The 23,460-nt window shown below is 43.8% G+C and overlaps 2 protein-coding genes across 3 annotated transcripts in view; one reads left to right on the top strand and one right to left on the bottom strand.

The window, feature by feature from the left end:
- Positions 1-448: 448 nt before the first annotated feature.
- On the bottom strand, positions 449-12,966 carry ccnt2b (cyclin T2b). Of its 2 annotated transcripts, XM_062527411.1 has the most exons (10): positions 12,766-12,966; positions 11,760-11,841; positions 11,375-11,503; positions 10,243-10,303; positions 10,046-10,108; positions 9,752-9,797; positions 8,792-8,821; positions 6,808-6,971; positions 4,013-4,083; positions 449-3,489 (listed from the first exon to the last, which is right to left on the bottom strand). In XM_062527411.1, the coding sequence occupies exons 1-10, from the start codon at positions 12,921-12,923 to the stop codon at positions 2,116-2,118; spliced, it is 2,178 nt and encodes a 725-aa protein (XP_062383395.1). In that variant the 5' UTR covers positions 12,924-12,966; the 3' UTR covers positions 449-2,115. The 2 variants fall into 2 exon arrangements, with proteins under 2 accessions (XP_062383395.1, XP_062383396.1); XM_062527412.1 differs by lacking the exon at positions 8,792-8,821.
- A 3,057-nt stretch (positions 12,967-16,023) lies between these two features.
- The window catches only part of tmem163b (transmembrane protein 163b), a 61,834-nt gene continuing 54,397 nt past the window's right edge, over positions 16,024-23,460 (top strand). The window contains exons 1-2 of the mRNA XM_062527451.1: positions 16,024-16,389; positions 17,055-17,174. Of these exons, the coding sequence (XP_062383435.1) occupies positions 16,212-16,389; positions 17,055-17,174 (298 nt within the window). The 5' untranslated portion in view covers positions 16,024-16,211. The remainder of the gene's footprint in view (positions 16,390-17,054; positions 17,175-23,460) is intronic.

Genomic DNA, 23,460 nt, shown 5'->3' with positions numbered 1-23,460 from the left:
TTAAGTGAAAATAAATCTAAGCAGAACACCACAGCCTCCGTTTGGTTAATATTGCTTCAAATCCACAACTTCAACTAATCTATGAAAATATATTAAAATAGCACTTATCGGTTTTTGCAAATGAACCCTTGATTAAAAGTGCCGTGACAAGCTATGTGTAATTAACCATGGTTTAATGATGGTGGTTCCATCTTGTGAAAAGTAGGGCTTTTGTGGTAGCGATTCCACAATAGTATACTCGTTTATCTAACTTCAAAGACAAATTACTTTCCATGCTCACGGAATTAATTTGATTCAATTCAATACTAAAATTTAAATAATTAAACAAATTAGCAGATAACAAACACACAAGCCAGGTCATAAAGATGGTGCGAGTCTGTGTGTGTAATGGGAGTGTGTGTGTGTGTGTGTGTGTGTGTGGTGTAGAAAGACAACACACACAGCCCAGTTCACTGAGATGCATATGGTTTAATTCTCATTGAAACACTGGACATCAAGATTTTGGGGACAGTCTGTTTTAAGCTACACGAATCCTATGCGGAGTAAAATCACTAGTAGCACGTTTCACAAACCCACAAATAAACAGAAATGAGTCTGAATAACATTCAAAAACAATCAAGAATCTGCATATTAAAAGGAATAAAACATTAGGCTGTACCCAGAATCATGTTTTTTTTTTTGTTTTGTGTTTTGTTTCGTTTTGCATGGTGCGAATGGGGGGCTTAATTAAAACAAGTCATCTCACACTTCTTCTTACTTCCCGTCTTCGGGGTGACACTGAGCGAAGCTCTTCTAAAATGCACTTTTATAGACAAAAAAAAACAACAAAAACAAAAACAAAAAAAAGAAAGAAAAAGAAATGAAACTCTTGTAAACGTAATTTATAAGTCTGACTGTAATCTGCTAAGAGAGTTTTAGGCACTACCTTTGGCATCCAGTTTTACGGTCGTAAGTCTATGAATTCGCCAAAAAACTTACAAGCCCCCCACACACCCGGAACGTGAACCTGTTCGGGACCAACAGACTTTTTTTTTAATATATTTTTTTTAAAACACCACGGCCCAGTTCAGAACACTCGGCCTTCTCCCCTCCAGGCTTCGCCCCCCCCCCCCCCCTCCTCCTCTCAGTCTTCCACGCTGCCTCTCTCTCGTCTGGTCTCCGCTACTCAGGCCAGCGGCCGCTCTGCCACGGGTCAAAGGTCAAAGGTCGCTCTCGTGCTCGGCTGGCATGTTTATTGCTGTGCCACGTCAGTACCCCCCCGGGCGGAGAGGCTGTGTGTCAGTAGTCAAAGAGAGGCAGTGCGCGCGGAGGGGAGAGGAGGCTCGGAGGGAACAGTTCCGACTGGGCTTCATTTCCGTCCTCGGTATCGTTAATAGCAGCTGAGCGGATGATCGGACCCAGAACACGATGCTGAAGATCTGCCCTAAAAAAATTCACCATTGGACCAACATAATAATCTTGTGTAGATATGTTTGTTTGTATGTACGTACGTGCTTATGTATGTATATAGACTTTTTTTCTTTTTTCAGATTTTTTTTCTTTTGTTGTTACATCCTTAAGCATCTCCAAACCTGAGCGTTTGAGGAATAGAGTTTAGAAATACAAAAATGCGCGAAAAAACAGTTTCTCCTCTTTTGCACGTCTTGTAAACAGTCATCAGAACTCGAGGTTCTCCCTTTGATTGGAACAAGCACAAACGGTATAAAACATCTCATTAAATGAAACCAAACCACGTCTCCATCTTGACCATGTCTTGACCTGAGTTCCAACAGCTCGAAGAAGCAGTAGATCTAGCAGGAAGCCTCGTCAGGTGGAAATACTTCACATATTTTTTTTTTCCAGAGTAGCATTTGACTATCTATATTAATATTTATATATATATAGATTTTTTTTTGTTGTTGTTGCGTGACGCAGTTTCAGGTCAAGATTTGTAAATGCGGAGGTTACTCATTTACTATGATAAACGAAAAAAAAAAAAATTGAACCAAAAAAAAAACAAAAACACCACAATTGTGTATGTGTTTTTAACTCTGATAAAATGGAGATAAATTAAAACTCGCAAGGTTTCTCTTTTTCTCTCACTCGACTCGACTCGGCTGTCTTTTCTCTTCTGATCTAGAAGTTCATTTGCTGGGCACTTAGCAAGGAGTCGAGCATGTTGAAGGTATCCTCGTAGTCCATGTGTTGGCCGTTGAGGCCCAGCGAGGCGTCGGCCCCGTGCCCCTCGCTCTGCTTCTTATCGGCCTTCACTAAGGTGCTCAGGGATCCGTACGCGCCCTGGTGCGGCAGCCCCGTGGTGGGGAAGGCCCCGCCGAGCCCGGCGCTCTGGCACAGCACCTCCTGCTGGAGGCTGGCGGTACTGCCGCCGCCGCCACTGCTGCGGTGGTGGGAGGATCCGCCGGAGCTCTTGGAGCTGCGGCTGGACTTGGACGAGTGGTGGTGGTGACCGCCGTGGTGCGCCTGCGACTGCTGGTGGTGGCCGTGGTGACCCGTGGAGGAGGAGGAGGAAGAGGCGGACGAGGCGTCGGCGTGGCCGGCCAATGAGAGCGCGCCGCTGCTGGAGTGGGAGTGGCCGTGTTTGGACTGCCGGTGGCTCGAGTGCTCCCGGTGCTTGTCTCTGCTCTGGCGCGGGCTGGCGTGCTTGCTCTTGCCGCCGCTCGACCCGCCGCCGATGCCGCCGCCGGAGACCTCCAGGCTGCCGTAGCCGCCCGAGGAGGAAGAGGAGGAGGAGGAGGAGGCGGCGTGCCGCTCGGACACTTTGATCTTCATTCGGAGCTCCTCCTGGCTGCCGCCCCCGCTGCCGTTCTCGGCTGCCGGCAGCCGCCGCTTCAGGCTCTTGGACGACGAAGACCTCGAGGAGGAAGAGGACGACGAAGGATCGGCGCCAGGCACCGCGTACTTCACCCGCACCGAGCCGTCGCTGCCGGAGCCCAGCAGGTGAGCGCTGTTGCCGTGGTGGTGGTGGTGCGCGTGCTTGCGGTGCGGTTCCGGCTGAGCTGTGGCGGCGGCCGAGGAGTCGCCGCGCTCCGCCTCGCGGCGCTTGGCCATGGCGAGTTCGGCGGCCTGCTTCTCCCGGTACTTGTCCAGCGAGAGCTTCTGCGGCGCGGGCGCGGGGGGCGGAGGAGGGGGCAGCGCCGGCTGGTGAAGCAGGGGCTGCTGGGTCGCCAGAGGGCCGCCGCCGAGCGCGTCCGACTTGAGGCCGTAGCTGTCGGACTTCAGGGCGTAGTTGTCGGACGACTGCGCCGAGGACGCCGGGAATGGGTAGGCGGACGCCGACAGCCCCATGCCGTTGAGGGAGAGCGACGGCGCCGAGCTGGACGGCAGGTCCAGCTGGAAGGAGGAAGTGGAGGAGTTGGAGAGGTCGGAGAAGGCGCTGCTCCGCATGTCCAGCAGGCTGTCCAGCGAGCTGTTCTTGGCCAGGCACAGGCCTTGGAATGAGGAGTCCGCCGACGACGTGTCGTTCTTAGTCTTCTTCGCCGCTTGGTTAGCCTAGATGAGGAAGAGGGGGAAAGAAATAGTCTTAGTGCAATTCATAAGAAGGATCTCTATTCAGTTATCATGTAACTTATTAACAGCAACATTCATTTTCCACAAATAGAGCTGATTAACGATTGAAAGACTTTATTGTGGACAAGGAAGAGGGAGAACAAAAAATAGTCTTCGTGCAATTCATAAGAAGGATTGTTTCTATAATAATAATAATAATAATAATAATAACAACAACCACATTTTATTTAAAGTGCCTTTCATGACACCCCAAGGTCACTTCACAAACAAAAAAGGTTGTTAAAATGATCATCTCATGAAAATAAAAATGAAAATAAGTCAATCAGTCCATAAGCTATTGTTTCTATTCAGTGATCAGGTAACTTATTAACTCAACATTAATTTTCCACAAATAGAGCTAATTAATGATTGAAAGATGATATTTCCACACCATATGCCCTAAAGGCGCTCTTCTATAACTAAACGCAGAACAGTGAACAGGCTGGGTCATGTCTCTGCTACGTACCCTCCAGTTCCTGATTCGCTTCAGTCGGCTGGGGGTCTTCTCCAGGATCTGAAGGAACTCATGGGTCAGTTCTGCACCAGAGAACAAAAACAACAAAGACATAGAGTTAGCATGGTTTAGCTTCTCCATAGTATTAACAGTCTGAAACTAAAGCACCTCTGTGTTTATGTGCAATGGTTGTAAATGGTTTCGGATGGTACTTGAAGATAGGACTATTAATGTTTTCGTATGAAGTATTATGGCGGTAGTGGTGGGAATGGGATGCTGTGTGTCAAAGGACAAAATATAGACCGTGGCTTAGTTTCTCCATAGTGTTTAGTCGGACAGTAAGGGGCCATCCACACGGAGACGCTTTTTGGTTTAAACGCAGTGTTTTGCATCGTTTTGGCCGATCGTCCAAACAAGTCCTGTAAACGCATTGCCCTAAGGGTGCTTTCACACCAACATCGTTTGGTGCGCACCAAACGGTCCATTTGTACCAAAACCTCTTAGTTCGGTCCGTTTTCGTTGGTGTGAAAGCATTAATCGCACTCGGGTGCGCACCAAAACAAGCGGACCGAGACCTCCAAAAAGAGGAGGTCTCGGTCCGCTTGACTCCGCACCAAAAGTCGACCTCTGGTGCCGTCCCTCTGGTGAGAACGCGAACTGGGGTCCAAACCATAGACTGTAGGTCAAAATAGTGAGTCAAAATTGGCGCCGATTTCTACCGGAAAATAAACATTGAGGAAAAAATCAATCAGGCCAATTTTGGTTCGTTTTCTGGTGTGAAAGCGGACCTCACTGGAGTCTATATGCTACATAATAACAATTTCACTGCCTGAAGCAGACCAAATAATCGAATTAATGGTGTGAAAGCGCCCTAAAACTAACTTTTCTGAAACCTGGTCCCAGAGTGATGATGTCATCGCCACACTCCTCGACCTCTAGCCCATACCTGTCAGTATTTAGCTTTCAAAAAACGTGATTACGTTACTGCATTTCGATCGTTGCTTTTACCTTACCGAAAGCCTATGCAGCCTATGCCAGTTATGTATCCAACTGCTGCCTGCAGCCTACATCCAAAACTCCAAAGCTGCCGTCAGATTTTGTTTTGCGAGGACACAAGTTACCCACACTCAATAACAGTTTGTGATCAATTCAATTCGCAACAATTTCACAACAGCTATTTCTGGAGTAGGCGATCAACTAGCCCGCTTGTTTGCGAGACTCGGCTGTAAAATCTGCACCGATTTCCTTACTTGGGTTTTGGGTTGCCAGTGTTAGCCTATGACAAAAAGGTTGAAATTGAAAGTAGACTAGAGTGATTGTGTAGGGTGTATTTCATACACAATATGGCAACCTGGTAGATGTCAGAGTAACAGAAAATTAATGGATCACTGATTTTCGAATGAAGTATGATGGCCATGTAAATTACGAGAGTTTTCCGGGAGAAACAACAAAACGGGAGGGCAGCAGGAGATGACCTTAAAATATGAGCGACACCCGGGGGGAACGGGAGCTTTGGCAGGTATGCTGCTCTAGCCTTCCACCTCTACGTCTCATAATGCCTCTTCCCGTCCGTTTTTGGTGATTTTCTGCAACTGAAACAGCGTCGCTTATAGGCCTGGAATGTGAAGTAGCGTGTTGAGTCGTTTCGCGATGGATCCGTTTGTACACAAATATTCTTGAAACGATGCCAGGGAAAACGGAGGGGGAAAAGATTGTTTTGGTACGTGTGGACGTGGCCTAAAGCACTTCTGCGTCAGCAGCCAAACATGGTCAGCAAGTAAAGGTGCCTATTCAAAACTCATTAGTAGGTCAATTTGTGTGCTCCTATGTCGTGAGAAATGCAGAACATTTAAGCGCATATTGGAATACTGGACACAATTCTCTATTCCACTTTCTGTGTCTATGTCTGATGGTTGTAAATGGTTTAGTTGGTACTTAAAGATAGGACTGTCAATGTTATAGTATGAAGCATCATGGTGGTAGTGGTGGGATGTTGTGTGTCAAATGACAAACTAGACCTCAGCAAAATAAAAGGTACCAGCCAGTTTAGAAAGTGTGATACTAAGCATGTATTTAGCTAGAGATGAAGATGCAGTGCATGTGGTAAACTAATCATCTGGACAGTGCTGAAGCAATGCCTAATGAGGGACTTTTAGGATGAGACCCTGCAGTATAGTGCTGAAAGATTCATTCATTTTTAATCAAAACCACAATTTGAACCGATGCAAATTTGCCACTTCCCGAGGCAACACCATGAAAATGTACCAACATATTAAACAGCACTATAGGCAGCAGTACAATAACTGTACATCGAAGAAGGCGAGCAAAACTTGTGCTGGTCTCGCCCAAGAAGTAATATTTCATGTTTAATGCATCATTTAGTGAATACTAAACTGAGGCTTGACTGAAAAATTATATTGCACACTAAATCGCAACCGCAATATCTGTCAGAAAAACCACAAAACATTTCCCCAAATCGCTCAGCCCTACAGCAGTAGCACTGTCAACTCGTGTGAGGTGCCACATACAGCACCAAAGCATATCAAAGCTACAAAAGTGTTCAGGCTTTCAGAGGAGACATCAAATTAAACCGTGAGAGGGCGAACTATTAAAACACTTTAAGGACAACTTACGTTCTCCCTTTTCTGTAAAAATCTTCTTTTTGCATTTTCTATCTTTTGCTTTCCACTCTATTACATGATCATGTGTATACTTTTATATCTCATTTAATTTAAATTCCATCTTGCACCCCCGCCCCCAATAAACAGTTCATCACAACAACAAAAAAGCTAAATAAAACGACTTACGGTCGAGGAGCTCGAGCGTGACCGAGGTGTCCACGTACTCCCACCAGTGCTTGCCGTCGGAGGAGATGGGGATCTCCCAGTTGGACCACTTGCAGGCCAGATGGATGCAGACGCAGGCCACCACCTGGGGACGGTGCTGCAGGCAGAACGTGGTGAGGTGGAGACTGCAGCGACAACCACGGACGGAGGATGGAGGAGCGGAGCGGAGCGGAACATGCAAGAGAGGCACACACACACAGAAGCGGACGGGAGCCGGTCCGTTAGTCGCCAAGGCCACCACTGGCTACCACACAACTCAATTCTACAACTTCATCAGCACGACCTGATCTAATCATAAACACAAATCGTTAGCATATAAAAATGGTGCTATGATCTTTTGTCACTCTAAACATCTACTGCGTCTGCTAATATGATGTATGCCCATGGTGGAGCTACTGGGTTTATGGAGTATGTAGGTGCCTCTCATTCAGCGTCATACGTCCTCCCTCGCTCCTCACTGATCTACATAAAGAATGATGGGGCGGCAACAATGGGAAAGTATCACTTCTTCCATCTTTCTTTATGTAGATCAGTGAGGATCGAGGGAGGACGTATAAACGCTGAATGAGAGGCGCCCTATGTATTGAGTGTCTGCTACATGATCGTGGGAGAATAGCAAATATGTCAAACTAGCTGCCAATCAGAGCTGGAGAGTTGGGCAAGCACATGGCAGAACACTCATTTGAACCCAACACCTCATAGAGGGGATACAGCTACTAAGAGTTTAGCTTAGTGCCATGAGCCTAAAGCCAGAGGTGCATTCAAATTGGGCAAACAGAGGATCTTTCTTTGAACTTTTCAAATCACTTTGAAATAGTTCGCTTGAAGCTGTTAACCAAAATGGCGAACAACAAGACAGTCGCCACAGATGTTTCTGTTTGCCAAATTTGACTACACCTCTGTCTTTGAGCTTAAACATACCACTAATCTCAATACATAGCATACCCCTCGGGTCTATACGGTTTCAAGATCACTGGCATTTGAGTGTTTATTTTAAATGACAGCCAGGAGACCTTCCACCCAGTGAACCTAAAACAACCCCTGTGTCATCCAAAAGCAACACATTGGAGGCATGGAATATGGGTCAACGATACTGATAGGGCTTGGAGATATAAAGGCACATCCTGGACACAGGCTGGCTTAAAGGGGGCCAACCTGGTTTAGTCTGGTCACAGAGAGATCCACAGAGAGCATGTACAATGTCTGGACACGGATTCGCACAGCACTCCGGCGTACCAACAGAGGCTGGCCGAACGAGGGCCACATGATTCCAGTGGAGCCCGCCTTTGGGGATTTGTGATTTTTTTTTTTGGAGGTCGAATTGACAGCAGGGACCTTGAAAGGCTTGTGAGAGTGACCGTGAGAGACATCCCGATGGACAACAGAACCCAATTCATTCATCTCCCCTTTCACACACGCACTCACAACACAGGCGCTCAGCCTGGCAAATAGCCAGCGGTTCATTATTAACGAGCCAATTAATTGAGAGAGAGTCTCGTTAGGATCAAATTTACTTGAAATCTTTGCTTTCCTTGCAATCCAGACACCGTACAACGCTGTGCTGTCACAGATGTAAATCATTGTTTTTCTAAATCAACAATCTCACTAAGAAAATATCCATGATGTTATTCAACTAATTAAATTAGCATTTTGAAAAAAAAAATCGTATTTTCCGGACTGAAAGTCAATTTTACTAATGCCTTGTTAATTATGCCATACTGGGATGCATGTGCGTTTAAGTGTGAAACGTAGCAAGCGTCAAAATAAAACTTATGGGGGAAGTGAACAGCTTGCACGCTACTCAAGTCGAACTTCATCTATACATATCCACACACACCATACCACTTCCCCAAGGAATAACTTGACTAAATTTACACAACTTGCATTCATAAATGTTATGTCAGTTACATTTACACAAAATGTATGCATTCTGCGAGGAACTAACCATAACATGTTCAGCTCGCGGAATTTAGATCTGAAAATACAAAACAAGCTATTGAAGAAAATGTGTATATTAAAAAAAAAAAAAAAAAATACAAATAAGATTTTTTTCCCCCGTTAGCCTTATCTTGTTTAAAGGTCGACACAATATAGACCCAGCTGTTTGTATGGTTGCATCCAACTGATAATTTTAATGCCAGCAGACACACTTACATGAACTGTGTCCTTACTGAAAACCGCAACTATAAGAAACTGAACAGATGAAGAGGTCTCAACTGCACACGATTCTCAACCGAAGCCGATTCTAACTGGTCTGGCCCGGAACCACCAGACGCACTTAGCAGTCGCAGGTTATCTTGCAGTCAGTCTGACTCGCATATTAACTCGGAGTCGGGATTAAGGGAGAATGACTTAAGTCCGGAAAACACAATAAAGTTCAATTCTAATGATCAATAAAATATCAATTATTGATTTACTATACGTTTTTATAACTATACTAGCTACGCACACGTATCACACACACACACTAGCTTTTTTCATTATGATTAAAATAATTAAAATTTCATTAAAAAAAAAGGGAATGTCTTGTTATACTTACCGGGACAATCTCTAAGTTAACACCCTTGCAACCTTTAGCAGATATTCAGGCTACCAATTGTGTCATTAGACCTATGCACTCTGAACCAAGCAACGGGAAGCTCAATAGCACCACTACACTTCACTATGGGGCATACGGCCCTTCCGCGCCAACTCAGGCCCCTCGTACTTTACACCGCACTGCAGCCAGGGCCGGTACTGCCCACCCTCCGCCGACGCACACGTGGACCCACGCGCGCGCGACCGTCAAGGGGGTTTCCCAAGGGCCCCAGCGCAAGGAGGGCGTTGGACGCAGGAAGGGGTACCCTGCGGAACAGGAAGCTATAGTGTGCCATCATAGTGCAACAAAGAGGGTCAGGATAACAACCTGTTGGTAGCCATGAAATAGGAAGTCTGGGCCAAATCCTTGCTCGCTGTGGAGGCAAAACAAAAGAACATGATTTCCAAGCGACAAGACTAAAATAATATATATAAATATAAACATGTATGTTACAGAGGTTCTAGAAAATAGACAGGCTCTCAGCTATGCCTGTTATAATACTGTATGGAAGATCGGAATTACAGATCACCACTAGTCCACCTATGTGTAATATTAACATTACGAGTTCAGGTCGTGTAACAGTGGTGCAAGAAAAGAAAAGAGAAAAGTAAAATGCTATACCTCGGACTAGCTGGGAACATCTCACAACATCTGTGTGTGGATGCTCTATTGTTATTTCAAACCCTGGAATATAATACAAGGTTAGAGCGAACCGTTTGCCCATTTGTCGAGAAATAAAGCACAAGTTGAGCACCTAGGCCTCAGGAATGGCGCATGTGCCCAGACAAGAGAGAAGTGGTGTGTGTGATAATACTCACCGAGTGTTTGGAGTAAAATCGTTTCTAGAAGGACCAGCTCTTGAGCTTGCTGAAGGTATGCCTGGAGTCCAACACACACACAACCATTTTAGTAACGCCGCAACACTATCCCACAATGTATTTATGTGGCGCTTTTTAACGCGCCCAAAATGATTCACAGTGAAAGGGGAACCTCACTAACAACCACCACCACGGTTCATGACAACACCTTCTTCTCAGCCAAACCAGTCTTATTCTATACGAGACCCATCTCCCTCCGTTACCATCTCTAAGGACAACCCCAAGGTGACAGAGTTGGGGGGGGGGGGGGGCTCCTCAGATTTAACACACTAGAAGCTATACGCACCACCAGCAACAGGGACAAGATCAATACACGGAGTGCTACAGTGACCCTGAGTGGGTTGATTATTCATAAGAGACAAATCTCTTGTGATATGCACAGAGCATGTTCCCGGAACATCAGTATTGTATTAACTATGCGGCTTATGCAATTCCCGTTGTCATGGTTGACCATCTGGCTCAATTGATCCAGTGTGATGTAATGTCTTAAATTTGCGGTTTAGGAGGTACGGTTCAGGAGGCAAATATACAGTACCCTCCAGAATTATTGGCACCCTTGGTAAAAGTTGACTAGAAATAGGTATAAAAAAAAATCTCTTGGTGATTTATTGTACTCCCACAATGAAAACACGGAGGAAAAATATACCCTGCCACGGAAGCAAATTTCTTTGAGAAAAAGGAAAATCTCATAAAGAAATAAAATCAATAAATATAAAGAAATAAATAATAAATCCTTGAATACGGTCAAATCAAGGTTTTCTGCAAACATCTCTGCCAACTGCGCTAAGAGATGAATAAAAAAAGAGAAACCAACCCAGGACAAACGCTCGCACGTCATTATGTGACAGTGTAACCTCAGAGCTTGTTTACCTCGTCTTCCCTCCACTACGTAATGCAAGAGACCTGCTGGCAGCGAGACCATTCAAACAAGACAAGCAGCATTCTCCCGCTCACCACAATCATGCACGCAGACACGCGTGCACACACACACACGAAAACACCAGCTGTACTCTCTTCTCCTAGATCCACTGGGCCCCAGAAAAGCAACTGGGCAAACGGAAGTGTCACGTACATTGCTCTTGGTGTCCAAAGGAGGGTCCTGTGGGTTCAGGCAGGCGTGGGAAACTTTTATAACGTGTTCCAGCTTCCTCGGCTGCTCTTCCACCTTGGCAGCCAAGAACAACGTAGTGGGCGAAATTATCTGCCAAAGCGGGAAAAAAAATACAAAATGATCAAACCATAACTCCACCAGAGTGCCATCCCAGAAAGAAAAGGTGAACAAATCAGATTAATTAGCTATCTGTATTAACAACCCCGTTCTCAATCAGTCCGAGCAATAACAGTTTAACTTTATACATTTCCACATGGACAACAGAAGCAGTTTAATGTAAAGATGTGGAGACAAAGACATTATATCTTGTTTACGGAGCCTGCCAATTCTGATACATTTCACTTACATTTCTATGGAACTTCTGGAAAGAATGGAGCATATAAAATCTGTGCATGTAAACGATAGCAGTGTTGATTGTGAGCTGAGATCTGGGGAAAGGGTGGTTAGGGGCAATAACAGCACTGGACGAGTTGAAACTGGTACCCAGCAGAATATCTAAGAATACACTGAAGCAACTACGGCCCAAAGATTCAATATGACTGATTAAGATTTCCGATCAAGCTGAGACGACTCTCAGACAATGGTCCAGACACGTTACATTAACCAAATATACATCAAAATGTACAAATTGACACATTTCTAACTTTAAAATCGTCAATATTAACAAGTGCGACATGAATTTGCAAGTACTACGTTATGTAAGAAATTTGCCAGATTGGGTCAGAAACCGGGTAGCAGGCCTTGCTAACAAATGTAACCTATGCTAGGCCGCTAGCTAGGACATCAAATACGCAGCATTAGCTGACTAGCGAGATAGTATTGTCGTGAACTGGCGAGATCACGTTATCTCAATAGTCTTGCTAGTTTATGTGATTTAAAATCACTTATTTATGACACATAAAACAAATAAAATTTTCTGGCCGCTAATAGCGACTGAGATCGTTGAATAAATCATAAACTTTCACCCTTGTAAACCGGCTACGGCTAGCCAGCAAAATGTATGCACCACGGCATCTCCATTGTTGCTAGCACGCCATTTCGACATTGTGTCGATAGCCAACCTAGCTGGTTAGCATTGCTCGCAGGCTAATATAAAGAGGCCACGGACATTGATCTTTAAATCAAGGACTTCATCACAACATTTTGGAATACAATAACTAAAATTGTCGATATTAGACGTTTACACAAATCCACTATAGAAAGAGCCAGATTCGATGCAACCAGACGACAGATTTCGACGCCACATCATCCACAATTTTGAGGGCGATGTTTCAGGCGAGGCGCCATGAGCTCTGCGTACGCCTGGCTAAAGAGCTAGCACAAATGCGTCTTTCATATCTTAAAGAGGATACACGTTGAGTCTTTGGCCCATGTCCTGAATAAGGTTCGCAGCTTGTTGGCGGTACGATAATTCCCTGTCCGGCTCGATTCCATTGCGACGGGACGGCGTATTTTCCAATTGTTCAGGGGTGAAGAGCCATTTCGAGGAACCCCGGTATACAGCCGCCATGTTCGTCCCGGCGCGCCGACGTTCTTCTTCCTCACACAAATGACGCAAGTATGTTTAGAGGCCGCGCATTCACGCGCATCACGCTGCCACCTACTGTTCCGGAGAGAAATGGAGACAGACCTGCAGAAATAACAGACAGATTGAAAGAAGACCGGATTCTATGGACAGAGACACACACACCGTTGCTACCGTTGGTTTACAACGTCAAAACATGCAATTAAAAAAAAACTACATTGATAAATGTCTCTGGTGGTATTTCCACATGTCTCTCCCAGTTTCCAGAGCTTGATCTGCAGCAAATTCATATTATAACATTTGTGGACCTCCATCAATATGAGAACTCTGCAGGTTTTATAGGCTAACTGAACTGGAAATAAATAATAATCTAGCCTAATCCAGTATGCAGGTAAGGTTCTATCTGGGACATCTGACATAAACAATGTATGAAATTAATACAAGTTCAGCCATCTTAAAAGGCATCTTAATAACAACTTTATAACATTTACCGGTAATAACGTTCCCAGGTGCTGATGCATTTCTGTGCTGATGTCTCTTATTCTTCTAATGTGCAGCCGTTCAGAGGATGACATATAAAAAATTAGTGATACTTTTGCATTAAAGGTATAATGACTCTAATCCCTAGCCTAGAAAGCTAGACCAGGTTATCTAATCTCAATACCCCATACACTTTCATTATGATCAATGATTGCTCTACTTTAGCATTTGTTCAGTCCTGAGTGGTATAATTTGATTGGCTGTTGAGCACAAAACATTTAAATTTCACTACACTGAGACACAGATTTCATCTTTAAAGCAGTAATAATGCCCAAAGGATTTCACTGCCTCAGTAAAGGGTCCAGTGCCATCAATCCCAGTTTCATACGCTTAATTGTACATGGTTGCCTAACTTTGTATGAAAATGTGTCTCAGATATGGAGAGAGAGAGAGAGAGAGAGAGAGAGGGAGAGAGAGAGAGAGAGGGAGAAGAGACGTGAGCTGCAGTTGAAGAGACAGTGGCATTTAAAGACGAAGTGACCCTTACTGAAGAAACTAACAGATGGCTTTTTAAAGAAAAGGCCCATTCTTCTTGACAAACAATCTGCTGACTTGGTCAATGAAGGCCTAATGCATTTTTGGGGACTGCATTTTCCATGATAATTATGCGTTTTTCACATTCTTTTGCTTTTATCTGCATGGCAAGCACTGCTACACATGGCTGACTGCTTAGATGTTGCAGTTTTATCAGGACGTCATAACTGAAGCTTCTGGACATTCTTCTCTCAGATCTGTGTTGTGTAGTTTGGCTCGAGAGGAATCGGTCCTGAAAAGATCACAGGGTTCTCTGTCTCCCTTTCTCTTTCCATCATAAAATAGGCAAGATGTTGGCCATGAATTTAGCTGAAGGACCCTGTCAAAATGAAACAGCCTTCATCTGATGCTATTCTTGAGTTCAAACTGCCTGACTGTCAGCAGAAACTCTGTAAATTTATTTCAATGCATCACAGTGTGGAACTGAGACATTACTGTGCCATTTTTCTTTGCAACACAAAGTGTCAGCCGTGACCCTGAAGCCCCAAAATTTATATTTATTACATTGTTCACACAACCTCCCATTGGCTATGTGTTTGTTTGTTGATGTTTTTATTCAACATAAATAGATTATAATTGATCATTTCACAGTTTGCATTTTGTAGCATATTGTAGGCCTATACTTTTCTTGCTGCTGCAGGGCACAGATGGTTGGCTGTAGCCTGAAGGTCTTCGAGGCTGACACAAGTCAGAGAGCACAGCAGTCTGCTGAGTAGTTCTGACTAAGTGTATATTCAGTATTGTTAGTGGCACCACAGTGAATGGATAAAGGACATCCTATTTTCCTTGACTGAGGTGGCACTTACTCATGAGCCCAGAACACATAGATAGATAGATAAGGAGAGCAAAAGATAGATAGATAGATAGATAGATAGGGAGAGCAAGAGAGAGCAGACACGAGTTGAAAGGAGGTAGTTGTGCAATGATCTTCACTTAAGATAAGCCTTTCTCTTATTGTTAATTTTAGAGTATAGGCCTACGTTTCTAAGTGAATGACTGCAATGTCCAAACACCACCACAAGATGGCAACAAAGTCTAGTGGGCCTAGCCCGATGTGAGCAAAGGAAGCCTCGTCAGGTGAATATGGGAACTCATACATTTAACACATGCAGATTACTAGTAGGCTAGATTTAGAAACAAGGCTGTGTTGCAAGGTATAAATAATATATTTGTCCTGCCGAGGTCAAGGAAAGAGACTTTCTGACGAACAAAACCCTCCCATATAGGGATTTTGAAGGCGTGTTATGCATTGATGTAACGGTGTTTAGCCTACTGAACGACACTTGTGTTGTGCCACACCAAACCAACAACCCAAACTGAAAAAAAAAGAATAGGCAATGCTGATCCTCACAGCATAACCGATGGAAAATGCAAATGTGTTGTGATGTCAGGTTTAGGCTACATTTCGTTTATATTTTTGAGCCTCTGTTTTAAACTATTTTAAATGTCTTTTAAAATGCTATTTGAAGATGATTTATTTAGAGGAGTAGCCTCCCGTAGCCCATTAAGACAAATAATTCACAAACAGCAATATTGCACTTTAAAAGTTGTATTTGTGCCACGTCATGCTGCGTAACCAAAAGCATATGAACACATTTCTTGAATAATAATAGCCTAATAATAAAAAGAAGGGTAAACAGTAAACTAAACTTTCCCTGTCTGAAAAACACAGCAAACAATTTAAGTTTTCAATCTAAAGCGCGTTCAAAACAAACAGAGCGATGCTGCCCGGCGCATTCAGCGCAGTGTAGATAGATGTTGGCTATCTCTTCTTTATCTGGGCCAGATGCAAAGCGTCGCGCGCTGAGCGGAGTTGCGTTGTGTGGAGCGTGCGGACCGGCTGTCGCCAGCCGTCTTGTCAGTGACCCGCAATATTCTACCCGTTAGGGCTGCGTCCGCGAATCCCGTGTAATTAGGGGCAGAGGTCTAGCTAAAAGAAAAGGGATATTTTAATTAGAGTGTGCTTGCTGTAGTCTCTTCTCCCTCTTTAGCGAGTGTGTGTTGTGGACTAGAGGGGCTCTCTCTCTCTCGCGCGCGCTGATTGCGCTCTCAGACACGCATTGAGCAGCTCGCGGCGCGGTGCACACCACCACTCCTCCTCGAGACGGGGCTGCACGCGCTCGCCGGATTGTTTGTTTTCGCTTCTCACCCTGGTGTGAGATTATTTGAATGCCTAATTTGACCCGCACCTGAACGACGATGACTGACGCCTTGGCACCGGATCCTAGTCCCATTCCGGATCCCACTATCGTCGATCCATCGGCTCAGAACGGCCAGTGCGACCCTCCAGATCAGCAGCTACCTAGCAGACCGAGTCAGGTAGACCCGTTCACCATGGATCAGGAAATGAAAATTAGCGACAATGTTGAGGACAAAGGTAAAGAAACAACAACTGTTTATTACATGATTTCAGCGTTGCCGGCTGTAGGCTAAGTTTCTCTTGCTCTTGAGCAGCTGGAAGGCACCGCAGCTTCGGTTTTAATTATTGACTTTTAGATGAGATGAATTATGCATAAGTGTGCCAGGGCGAGATCCCCAGACCCTCCTGTGTATAAATGTGTATGGAAGTGTGTCTGTGTGTGTGTTTGTATGTGTGTGTGTGTGTGTGTGTTAATAGGTGTGTAGGCTACAGTATGTGCTCCTGTCTAGTGCTTTGTTGCCAGTCACTACAATTTCTTTAAAACTGTCATAACTTATCAAATCTATTAATGTCTGAGTCTTAAAGTGCTTCGAATAAACTTGCATGTGAATTGCAGATCTACTTAGCCTGTCAAATCCAACTTGTAGGCCTATCATCTAACAAATTACACTTGACACAGATAGTCGATGATTCTGTGTACTGATTTAACAGCATGTAGTAGGCTAGTTCAGAAGCAGTGAATAAGGATCACTGTGATATGATACATGAACAGCATAGATCAGATCTGTTCCAGTGCCCATAGCCATCTCCCGGAGGGTAGGAGCCTGTCAGTCATGTCTGTATTAATGTATGTCTATGTCAGTCACCTATACTGTACGTCTGCTGGTCGCTGCTCCTGACAGGTTTATTGGAGAGCAGCACACGACTGAAACCACACGAAGCACAAGACTACCGCAAGAAGGCCCTATGGGTGTCCTGGCTGTCCATCGTGGTGACACTCATCCTGGCTGTAGCCGCTTTCAGTGAGTCTGGCTCTCATCCATCTGTGTGTGTGTGTGTGTGTGTGTGTGTGCGTTTCAGTGCCTTTCAGCAATTCCTCTGTACGCCAGGTGACTTTGAGGAACTCCTGTATGTTGGTGTGTAGTGTGTATGGGGTCTGTTATGACATTTTTTTGTTTTAAAACTTTAGCAGCAAAAAGACATAATTCTGTCCTACATTCAGTTCAGTGCCAGTGAGGGTTAAAATGATCGACGGAGCTTCAGCAGTCAACCACATGTAGACGGAGTCGGACCATTAGTTGCCACACACACACACACACACACACACACACACACACACACACACACACACACACACACACACACACACACACACTCTCTCTCTCTGATAAGGAGAGTCATTTCTTCCTTGTGGCACAAAAGAAGTGTGACGGAGACGTCGAGTCTTTGACGTTCTTTGGCGTGTGCGCCGCGTCCTTGGTGGTGATGGAACACACGTGGCTGCCGTGCGCACACGGCGGTGTGACTCTCGAACGCATGAGTCACGGTGAGGAGGCATTCAGTGGCTTGTTTTGGTGAGTTCTCCAGTTCTGCCTGCCTGCCTGCACGCCCCGTCAGTCAGTCAGTCACACGACATGACGGCACCTCACAGCCTTCAGCTGATGGAGGACTGAGTCATCGCCCCCTCTGATCACAATGAGGAAGTGTTAAAGAAAAGAGTTAAAGAAAGTTACAGAGAGAGAAGGGGAAGGAGCCCAGAGTCAGCACAGACAGATGTACTTGATAGATAAGTAGCATGACAGAGATAAATGGAGAAATAGATAGATAGATAGATAGATAGAACGATCAAAAGAACATTTATCATGCCTGGTTAAGGTTCGCAGGGTGAAAGCGTCCTATGGTTTGCCTTGAGTACACTTAAAGATAGATAGATAGATAGATAGATAGATACAGTAGATACATACATACATGCATCTTTAAAAAGTGAGAGAGAGATTTTTTGCTATTTCCAAGAAGTTATTATAGGTTTGGTTGTTTTGGGGTGATTTTGCAAACTTATAGAAATAAGTTATCATTAACTATGACCTTTTGAACTCTTGGCATTAAGTGTGCATTTTAAGCTTGGGGGAATGCTTTTACTGAGGACCAAACACACAATGCAAAGAGAGAGAAATGCAGCACTGTCCCGGTCTTAGTCCACTGGTAACACCCCCCCCCCCCCCCACAAGCACACTCACACACTCTCTCTCTCACACACACTCTCACACACACACACACACACACACACACACACACACACTTATTCCATCCTTATGAACTGGAGTAAGTGCAGACTCAGCTTCATAGTAGCCTTAGAGCTCACCCCAGCAGTGTTCAATGAGAACTCCCCATCAAACAAATCCCCAGTAATCCCAATCACTCTACCCACGCCGCCCTTCAAAACCACAAAACCCCAGTGAGTCGGTGCGTCTCAAGAAAGTGTTGAACTGAATTCATCTCCATAGTTTTTTTTTTTTTTTTTTTTTTTTTTCCCAATATGTTTTATTGAGCACCAATCATACAAGGTACACATAATATGAAACAGTGCTTAAACATATGAAACAGTGCTCACAGTTTTTCATTTTTTCACCCACCTCCCCCCTCCCCCCTCCCCCCAATACACCATCTCTATCCCCTACATGGAATCCCATATTCCAGCTCTTAAGTGACAAGACACAATACAAAAAAATTGACAACAGGACCAAACAAAAGTGAAACAAACAACAATAAAAATAAACCCTGAGAAAAAAAGAAAGAATAATAATAAAAATAACTAAATAATAATAATAATAATGATAATAAAATAAAATAAATAAATAAATAAATAAACCTCTTTGCATTAGTGGTTAATTACACTGTAAGTCTAAGGGATATATTTCACTCCGAATATTTCACTCATCAGGCATGATGTCTAGGGAGTCTATGATGGAGAGCAAGGGGTTCCAAGTTTTATCAAATTTCCTCAAGGAGCCTCTAAGGGAGAATCTTAGCCTCTCAAGTTTTAGATTATATAGAACTTCCTTAATCCATCTATCAGATGACGGCGGCAGGGCCTGCTTCCAGTTAAGCAATATCAAGCGCCTGGCAAGCAAGGTGCAGAAGGCCAGAGAGTGTTGTGCTTCAGCTGTTAGAGTGTTGCCATGTGGTATACCAAAAAGAGCCGACAAAGGATGTGGGTTTGTTACACAACGGTAGGCCGTGTGGAGAGTGTCAAATATTTTAGACCAAAAGTCTGCTAGCTTTGGACATGACCAAAACATGTGAATGAGGTCTGCTGGAGATTGGTTGCACCTATTACAAGCATCTGCAACATTAGGGTAAAACTTGGACAATCTATGGTTAGTGTAGTAAATCCTATGTAATAGTTTACATTGAATTAATCCGTGCCTGGCACAGATGGAGGAACCATGGACCAACTCCAGAATATGGTCCCATTGGTCTTCTTCAATATGCCCCAAGTCCCGTTCCCATAAGTCTCTGGTTTTTTGAGGGAAATTGGATACAGAAGAATCAAGGGCTTTATAGAAATAAGAAATAGCCCCCCTCTGGTCAGGGTTTATTTTAAGAAGTGTGTCTACCAAAGTCTCTGGAGGGAGACTTGGAAAATCAGGGTAGTTTCTCTGCACAAAATGCCTAATTTGAAAAAAGCGAAAAAGGTGAGCAGGTGGAAGTTGAAATTTGGCTGACAGGTCAGTGAAAGACATGAAAGTACCATTGTAATAGAGGTCTTTAATAGCCGTGATACCTCTGTCACTCCAGAGTTGAAAGACAGAATCCATAATAGATGGTTTGAAACCATGATTGCGGGACACTGGGGCATGGACAGAAGAATACTGCAGGCTAAAATGCTTTCTGAATTGTATCCATATTTTAAACGATTGAATGACTATGGGGTTAACGCTAATTTCAGTGGTTGATATTGGAAGCTGGGAGCATAACCATGACCGTAATGGGGCTTTAGAGGAAGAAAATTCTACCTGGACCCAGGCTGGCTGATTGGCGGTGGTCTCAACTGTCCAATATAGGAGTTTTTGAATGTTAGCTGCCCAGTAGTAATGTAAAAAATTGGGCAGGGCTAGCCCCCCAGATCGTTTAGGGAGCTGCAATATATTTTTCCTCATGCGCACTGGTTTATTGCCCCAAAGAAAATGTGAGATTAATTTATCTAATTTGGCAAAAAACTTCTTCGATATAAGCACCGGGATATGTTGAAATAGGTAAAGAAACTTTGGGAGGATGGTCATTTTAATTAGGTTAACCCTGCCAGCTAGGGAAAGAGGTAGCGTAGACCATCTGTTGAAGTCTTCCTCAACTTTTTTAAGCAAAGGGACAAAATTGCTATTAAAAGTGCTTGTCAATGACCCAGTGATAAAAACACCCAGATATTTAAACCCTTGGTCCACCCATTTGAAAGGGGCTACATGATTTGGCAATTGACCTACTAAGTTGTTGATTGCAAACAACTCACTCTTCCCAAAATTCAATTTATAGCCTGACAGTTGGCCAAATTGTTTTAGGATATCTAGAATTACAGGGAGGGAGGTAGAAGGGTTGGACACATATAGAAGCAAGTCGTCCGCATACAGTGATAGCTTGTGAGCTGTTCTGTGACGTGAAATGCCCTCAAAATTTTCCTCAGATCTTAGCCAGATAGCCAAGGGCTCAATGGCTATGGCAAATAGTAAAGGGGACAGTGGACACCCCTGCCTTGTGCCACGGTGAAGTTGAAAAGAAGGTGATAGCATGTTGTTTGTTTGTACAGATGCTACTGGGGATGAATATAACAACTTTACCCATGATATGAAACCTGAACCCAAACCAAATCTATCCATCATCTCAAAAAGAAACTCCCACTCCACCCTGTCAAAAGCTTTTTCAGCGTCCAGCGACACCACTATCTCAGGGGTGCTAGAGCTAGGCATGGTCAAGATGTTTAGGAGTCTCCTGGTGTTATGAAAAGAGTGCCTCCCCAGCATGAAGCCTGTTTGATCTGCTGAAATGATCCCTGGCAGAACCTTCTGAAGACGGAGGGCTAAAATCTTGGCAAGAATTTTATAATCCACATTTAATAATGATATGGGTCTGAAGCTACTACAAAGCATGGGGTCCTTATCCTTCTTTAAGAGAAGAGTAATTGTAGCATTGGTCAAGGTTGGAGGAAGTTGACCAAGTGACAAAGCGTCATTATACATGTCCCTTAGAACCGTGGAAAAAAGTGGAGCAAATTTCTTATAAAATTCTACTGTGTATCCATCTGGACCAGGTGATTTTCCGCTCTGCAATGTAGTTATCGCTCTCATAATCTCCGTCGTGGAAATTGGTTCAGCTAAACTCTCTACTAACTCCTGATCCACTTTAGGAAACTCAATGGTGCTTAACACACTTGTTGAACTAGAGTTCGGGTGGCTGGAGGCATATAGATCAGAGTAAAACTCAGAGAATGTTTCATTTATAGACTTTGGGTCAGTGGTAGTGGTGCCTGATGAAGATTTAATACTAGGAATGAACCTAGAAGCTGCTGCAGCTCTGGCTTGCTGGGCCAGGAGTTTACCAGCTTTATCACCTGACTCAAAAATTCTTTGTCTCGACTTGAGCAATTGCATTTCTGCATCATTTGAGGTTAAAAGGTTGAACTCTGTTTGATATTGCAGACGCTTTTTATAAAGTGAAGGGTCTGGGTTATTTGCATAACTATCATCAATTTTCTGAATATTTTGTGCTAGCTCAGTTTGACTTGACTTGGTCATTTTTCTGAGGTGGGCTGTGTAAGAAATTATGTGGCCTCTTAAATATGCCTTGAAGGACTCCCATAAGGTGCCCCTCGACACATCTGGTTTGTCATTAATTTCAAAAAATAGCTCAATGTTTGATCTTAAGGAGTCCACCAAAGGGTCATTGGCAAGCAAATTTGAGTTAAATCTCCATGGTTTGAATGAGCGGTTGTGATTTGGAAAGTTTATATCTAGTGACGTGGGGGCATGATCTGAGATCACAATGCTATGGTAATCACATGAGGAAACATTTGAAAGCAGTCTGTTATCTAAAAGAAAAAAATCTATTCGAGAATAGGTGTGGTGGACATGTGAGAAGAAAGAAAAAGTTTTTTTTTCAGGGAATTTACGCCTCCAAGGATCAGTCAAGCCCAGATCCTCATTAAAAGACGCTAGTAGCTTAGCAGACTTTGTGAGGGAATGCGGTCTATTGGAAGACCTATCCAAATCAGTATTCTGTACAAAGTTGAAATCTCCCCCAATGATAATGTGGTACGTTTCAATATTGGGAATAGAAGTAAAGACCCTTGAAATAAATTGTTCATCATCCCAGTTAGGTGCATAGATGCTGGCTAGGATGACTTTGATGTGACAGAGTGTCCCTGACACAATAACAAACCGGCCAGTTGAGTCCGCAATAACATCTTCTGCTGCAAATGGAATATTATTTTGAACCAATATGGCTGCACCCCTGGCTCTTGCACTAAATTTTGAATGATATAGTTGGCTGAACCTACTCCTTTTGATTCGCATAGTTTCGTCACTACGTAAATGAGTCTCCTGCAGGAATACTATATCTCCTTTCAGATCCTGGAGATGAGAAACAATCTTATTTATCTTAGTAGGTTGGATTGCCCCCTTGACATTCCATGATACAAAGCGAATATTACTCATTGTATGTCTACTTTGCATGAAAGCAAAAGTGAGTAAAGATTATACAGTGTAATATATATGAATAGTACATGTGGCAAAGAGAGAAAAAGAAAAAAACAACAACAACGGCAACAACAAAAAACAAAAAAACAAAAAAAAACAAAAAACAACCAAACAGGCAGTTGTAAGTAAAGACATGTAATTCCCCCCCCCCCCCCCCCCCCTTCAGACACAAACGTGCCGTCAGCCTACTTATCAAAATTCTCCCGGAGCTCCTTTCCCTCTTAAACTCCCGCCCCGCCACACAGTCAAAGGAGCAAGTAATTTAACTTTCCCTTCCCTCTTTTCAAAACACCTCTGAACAGCGCTTTCTCTCTCTCTCTCTTTTTTTTTTTTTTTTTTTTTTTTTAAACAGTTCGTGCCAACGCAGTGAGATGAGTAGTCGTACGGTTGCCTACAGTCCACAAACAAGGAGAGCACTTCTAACACGGCAAATCTAGTGCAACACAAAAACTTGCACTGACCTGCGCCCCAGCATAGTCCACATTGCAGAGTCATATAGCCCATTGCTATGGTCCTTTCAAACAAGGGTTACAAACAAGATATAGATTAAATTGAAATTAGA

The sequence above is a fragment of the Sardina pilchardus genome, chromosome 23 (assembly GCF_963854185.1).
Source record: "Sardina pilchardus chromosome 23, fSarPil1.1, whole genome shotgun sequence".
NCBI classification, from domain to species: Eukaryota; Metazoa; Chordata; class Actinopteri; order Clupeiformes; family Clupeidae; genus Sardina; species Sardina pilchardus.
This window is presented reverse-complemented; position numbering and strand designations above follow the sequence as displayed.

Coding starts and splice junctions, on each gene's coding strand:
- ccnt2b (XM_062527411.1), bottom strand. CDS start 12,923: ATGGCGGCTGTATACCGGGGTTCCTCGAAATGGCTCTTCACCCCTGAA. Junction 11,842..12,765: donor ATGGGCCAAAGACTCAACGT/GTATCCTCTTTA, acceptor CCCTTTCCCCAG/ATCTCAGCTCACAATCAACA. Junction 6,972..8,791: donor CGCGAGCTGAACATGTTATG/GTTAGTTCCTCG, acceptor TTGTCGCTGCAG/TCTCCACCTCACCACGTTCT.